General features: G+C 40.5%; 1 protein-coding gene across 1 annotated transcript in view; it reads right to left on the bottom strand.

Annotated features, from left to right (window-relative positions):
- cd4-2.2 (CD4-2 molecule, tandem duplicate 2) overlaps nt 1-3971 on the bottom strand; it is a 6786-nt gene extending 2815 nt beyond the window's left edge. The window contains exons 1-6 of the mRNA XM_063199827.1: nt 3636-3971; nt 2275-2340; nt 1999-2160; nt 1727-1879; nt 1180-1413; nt 422-681 (exon numbers count right to left, since the gene is read on the bottom strand). Coding sequence (XP_063055897.1) covers nt 422-681; nt 1180-1413; nt 1727-1879; nt 1999-2160; nt 2275-2299 — 834 coding nt within the window. The 5' untranslated portion in view covers nt 2300-2340; nt 3636-3971. The remainder of the gene's footprint in view (nt 1-421; nt 682-1179; nt 1414-1726; nt 1880-1998; nt 2161-2274; nt 2341-3635) is intronic.
- Nucleotides 3972-5780: the final 1809 nt, after the last annotated feature.

The raw sequence follows: 5780 nt of genomic DNA, 5'->3' as shown, positions 1-5780 counted from the left end.
CAGTGCAACTTTTTTGAGGAATGTGCCTGTGCAAGACTAAAAAGTAGAGTTCTTTCTACCAGCGACACTTCACATTTTTGTTAAATTAAGTTTTAGTGGAATTTAAGCTATACAAGTCCTTTTTCTTGTAATCATTCAATCAGTAAATTAGGTTTCATGTTGTAACATGTAACATGTCTTAAAGTCCTTTATGCATGTTATAACCTTATTGTCACCGAAATTGTAATGAAAAAGTTTTAATCCGTTACTTAAGCCGCTTGTGAATATCACAGCAATGTTGTTATGTTGTAGTTGAGTCTTTTCAGCAATGAGCGAACGGGCTCTCCAGCTGGCTCATCTGCGCAAAGAGGCTTCAAAAACTGACCCCATTTATCATTGTCTAAAGTGGTGACACCCAGCCTTAACAAGATGGTGAGCTCACTTTCAACAGCGTGATGGTGAGGTCCGTTCCAAGCGTGCCCTTTGGGAATTGCACTTTAGATTCATCTGTGCCTCTACTGTTCCAGGAAAGCCCTGTTGTGCCATTCAGAGAAGGCAGGTGGGGGCCAGCACTGGCTGGTGGCATGCGTCTCCACCCTCCTCCCACCACATGCAGGGAGCCCATGGATGTAGACAGAGAGCAGGGCAGGGGAGCAGATGAACCTTGCTGGACAATTACAGGATCAGGTGCGCCTGACATTCCTGGGAGAAAAAAAACACTGTTGTCATCACCATCCTTGTCATAATGCTGCTGCTGGACGTTCAGCCTCTTTTTTGTAAAGTATTTTTTGGGGCTTAACAAGCCTTTATTGTTTTTTTTCTCAGACAGGACAGTGAAGTAGAGACAGGAAGGGAGTTGGGAGAGAGGAAGGGCCGACAAAGGACCCAGGCGGCGATTCAAAACCTGGGTCGGCCACGTAGTAGACGAGTGCCTTACCATATCAGCTTCAGCTTCATTTGAGTTACATTCAAACGTTAATAGAAAAAGTACATGTGAGCCTGAATAGTGTACTGTAAATCCGTGCATCAAGATATGACAAGTTGTTCAGATTATTCCACACCATAAATTTAGGATTAAGAGTTGTTTTCTAGATGAGGCCTAGGACTTCTGTGTTTCCTTTGCCAAAACCCTCATCGCAACTACACCAGAGGTTGTCAGATGGGATCATCATCTTTTGCATGACGGTTCAGAGGACCTACCTAAGACGTGAACATCCAGAGAAGCCTCAAAGGACATGCCCTGTGCTTTAGCCACGCATGTCCATTTTCCACCGTCAGAAGGTTTCACCATGGCTAGTGACACAGTTCCAGTTCCTTTTTCAGTTCCAGCGGCGTTCCAGTTGATCTCTGGGTTGGGTAGTCCCTCGACAGCACATTCTAGTCTTGCACTGCTGTCCAGCAGTAAGGGACTCGGAGGGTTGACTGAGACCAACACTGAGCAGTAGACAGAGAGAGAGTAGCAGTAAGAGAACGTGGGTTAGTGGGACACACAACCATGTTACTTTGTTTGCCAACACTAAAGTTTAGTGCAAGGATGACTTGTTTTTCCTGTAACAGACAGGGGGAAATCTAAACATTTACAGTGTCTCCATGCCCTAATGTATCTGTCACGGTTATTTCTTGACATGGGTTTGCTACAAGATAATGCAGCAGAGTGATTTCTGTGTATGTGTATATGGTGCCAACAAAACCATACTTTCACATTTATATAACCAATAGGTTAACCTAACTGCATTGAGATGCCCACCATTTACTATTTCCAGCTGGTGATTAGTTATGGTATCCTTTCCTGAGCGGTCAGTTGTTGTACATGTGTATGTTCCTTTGTCTCCAGACTGAACATTATCTAAGCGTAGATCATTCCCCTGAGAACTTGCTCGTTTTGCAACTCCAGTAGTTCCTTTCAAAGAAAAACAGAGTAAATGAAATTGATAAATGCATTAGCATCTTGAATGTTTAGTCGCAATGACAGGAAAGAATAAAAAACTATAATAAAGAAAAGAAAAAATGGGTAATTACCTTTGCGTCTTTTCCCACTTTTATTGTTCATACTAAAAATGAGAGTGTTGTCATGCTTCCAAACCATCTCCACTACATCGCTTCTATCACCACATTTAATCTTTATGTCTTTCCCGGTCTGTACGTAGTGCGTTTCACCCTCCACATACGCAGCATACAAGCCTACAGAAAGAGAGAAAGAGAATGAGAAAGACAATTCACACCTGAAAACATACCAGTGCCCAAGACATGTAATACATTCACATGTTCGAATAAATAGTTTCATCTTACACTTACTAGCAAAAATGAAAAGCCTCCACATTTTACGTTTTGATTTTGAAGGCAGTTTCCTCCAACAGGCTCCTAACCAAAGATACCAAGTATGTTAGTGATAGTACACATTACAGTATACTCATATAGTACAAAGTTTCATATTTGGTAAAAGGTTTTTACAACAAAAACAAAAAACATAAAAAACTGTGGTCTACTGTCTGTGTGTGTGTGTGTGTGTGTGTGTGTGTGTGTGTGTGTGTGTGTGTGTGTGTGTGTGTGTGTGTGTGTGTGTGTGTGTGTGTGTGTGTGTGTGTGTGTGAGAGAGAGAGAGAGAGGCGCAAACCAGAAATAAATGGAAGCACAGAGACCACAGTTTGTCCGAAATAAACGGACAAACTGTGGTCTCTGCGCTTCCGTTTATTTCTGGTTTGCGCCTCACACACACACACACACACACACACACACACACACACACACACACACACACACACACACACACACACACACACACACACACACGGTGTAGTTTAATGACTTTTGAGCATTCTAAACTCAACATATGACGTGCAATAAATAAACAATTTCCAAATAATTAGGTGGATTTTGACATCAAGCCAGTTACAATTACAGTTACAATTTGTACTTGTGTGTAGTGTCTTCAGTTTCCACTTTATGTTATACTGATGATGATCAGGCATTCCATGTAACATTAATTCTTGTAAATGTGCGACAAACTGTTTCACTGTTTCACTGTCTTTCACTGTATTTGCAGATATTACTTATTTGATTAGCCCAATTTAGCCCTTACCAAACTGAAATAAAGCCAAAGATGATTCCATTTTAATGGTCAAACAAATATTTCAGAAGGCCAAAAAATTGTTTCAAGCAGCTTACAGTTTTAAACTGCATAGGAAGGAAGTAGGGGAGTAAGTAATTTAAAAAGTAGTAAATGTGTCAATGGTCATTCTAAGATTATTAAATCCAAGCAGGTTTTTATCATGATTATACATTAATTTGTACATAAAGTGACAACACAACTTGAGAATAAATGCAGAGATTGGGGGCTTTGTCTTCAATTAGTTTGGTCATGGCAAAATGGCAAAATGGCAAAAACGGCAACATGCGATGGATGTTAAATTAGTCTATTGGCCTCCTCTTCGTTGATACATCATGTGCCATGTTTTACATTCCCCAATTTATTGTAGTTGACTAATTCAAAACTTTTAAACAATTTAACATTGGTTGTTCTAAAATCCCATTTGCTCAGCATCAACATTTACTATATCATCAGAATTGCATCTCGGGTAGGAAAAAAATCCTACATTTCTATTAGAAACATACAAGTTATAAACTGCAGAGATTATAATTCATGTTTTGCTACTTACAGTGAGAGATGATTGTGTTTGTTTGTTCTCCAACAGTAGCGAACACAAGACTGCGTCGTCTCTGATCAGGAAGAGTTGGAACTTTTGAGAGCAGCAGAGGTGTAGTCAGAAGACAACCACAAAGAAACACAGCCTATCTCCTCCATGCAATGAGGAGACTTGCAAACACTTGTACAAGTCGACAGGAAAGGAAAAAACATCGAAACACACCCCACACGGCTAGATTCACACGACCTGTTAAATCGTTGGAGGGATGATGGGTCCATTACAGGCCATATTGTGGAAATGCAGCAGGCTTATTTGAACCACAATGTGTGTGTTGTGGTGAAGTGTCAAGAAAATTAGACAATTTTCTATACAATTGTAATGAACAGACACGGACAAGAGTAGTAAGAATTTACACTTTGGCCAAAGGGAGAGGAAGAGCGGAGAGCTTTTCAGAAAACGAGCTCTGACCGATCTTGACTCTCCCCGAGTTTAGCAAAAGCAAGAGTTTTTATTTCACGATGGACATAGGTGACAGTTGCCCAACATGGCTTTTCCTATTTCTAACATGTGATGTCTAGTTTCAGGATGAGAGCGCTTGTTTAGTTCAGCATTTCAGTAGCCTACTCTCTTTCAGTTCCGTGTTCGTAAAGGTCTACTGTAGGCCTACATTTTTTACTGATGTTAATAACAATTTTAAAACAGAGACAATAATCATTCTTACATGAAGTCACACAGTATGCAAAGTCATTGAAGGCAATCAGAACACAATATGCTTGCACAGGGTTATAAAAGCAGACTGGTTTAATAATAGGGTTATTGACACTTGAAGCCACAATTCACACGACCTGTTTAATTGTTGGAAGGATGATGGGTTATAGGTCATATTTTCTGGATGCTGCACCTACGAAAAGTCAGTGAAGACAACCAGAACATAATACTTGCATGGGATTATAAAAGCAGACTACAATAATAGGGTTTAATAATAGGGTTATTGACACTTGAAGCCAACCCTGAATAGACCTGTGGCATCACCCTGTCTTTAATGGTAAGACAACAATGGCGAAAACCAAAGTGTCGCACAGAAGGACACACAAAGAGAGATCGACCGTCATGGACTGGACTGCATAAACAGATCCCACTCCTGCACACTTTATCTACCTGGACTCTTTACCCTTTACCCTTCGACTCCTCTTCACTGGACAGTGCAGTCACTGGACAATGCACAGCTGCTTGTGTGTGTGCGTGTGTGTGTGTGTGTGTGTGTGTGTGTGTGTGTGTGTGTGTGTGTGTGTGTGTGTGTGTGTGTGTGTGTGTGTGTGTGTGTGTGTGTGTGTGTGTGTGTGTGTGTGTGTGTAGAGACACAATTGGTGACTTGTGTAACCCCCTGGACTACTGATACTCCTGAACACTTTGTTTTTGGCCACCCAGCACAGGTGAGAGTACCTGTATGTACACTTTATTTTTGGTGTGTGTGTGTGTGTGTGTGTGTGTGTGTGTGTGTGTGTGTGTGTGTGTGTGTGTGTGTGTGTGTGTGTGTGTGTGTGTGTGTGTGTGTGTGTGTGTGTGTGTGTGTGTGTGTGTGTGTGTGTGTGTGTGTGTGCATGTGTACAGTGAGTCCAATATGTATTTGATCCCTTTCTGATTTTGCCAGTTTGCCCACTAATAAAGACATGATCAGTCTATAAATTTATGATAATATGTATTCAAACATGGAGAGACAGAATATCAAAAAGAAATTCCAGAAAATAACTTAAAATAATATATTTTAATTTATTTGTATTTAATTTAGGCAAATAAGTATTTGACCCCTCTAGCTAAAGAAGATAAAGTGCTTTGTGGCAAAGCCCTAGTTGTCTAGCACTGAGGTCAGATGCTTCTTTTAGTTGATGACAATGTTTGTGCATATAGTAGAAAATATTTTTGCCCATTTTTCTTTGCATATTATCTCTAAAACATTAACAGTCTGTGGTCTGTAGCTTGGCAAATGGGAGGTTCAGTTCTCTCCATAGAATTACTATAGGGTTAATATTTGGAGACTGTAGGCCACTCCACGACTTTAATATGCTTCTTATTGAGCCACTCCTTCGTTGCTTTGACTGTATTTTGTGTATTATTGTCATGTTGGGAGATCCAAAAATGGCCCACCCTTCAGTGTTG

Source organism: Engraulis encrasicolus, chromosome 5, assembly GCF_034702125.1.
Source record: "Engraulis encrasicolus isolate BLACKSEA-1 chromosome 5, IST_EnEncr_1.0, whole genome shotgun sequence".
In the NCBI taxonomy this organism is placed as follows: Eukaryota; Metazoa; Chordata; class Actinopteri; order Clupeiformes; family Engraulidae; genus Engraulis; species Engraulis encrasicolus.
This window is presented reverse-complemented; position numbering and strand designations above follow the sequence as displayed.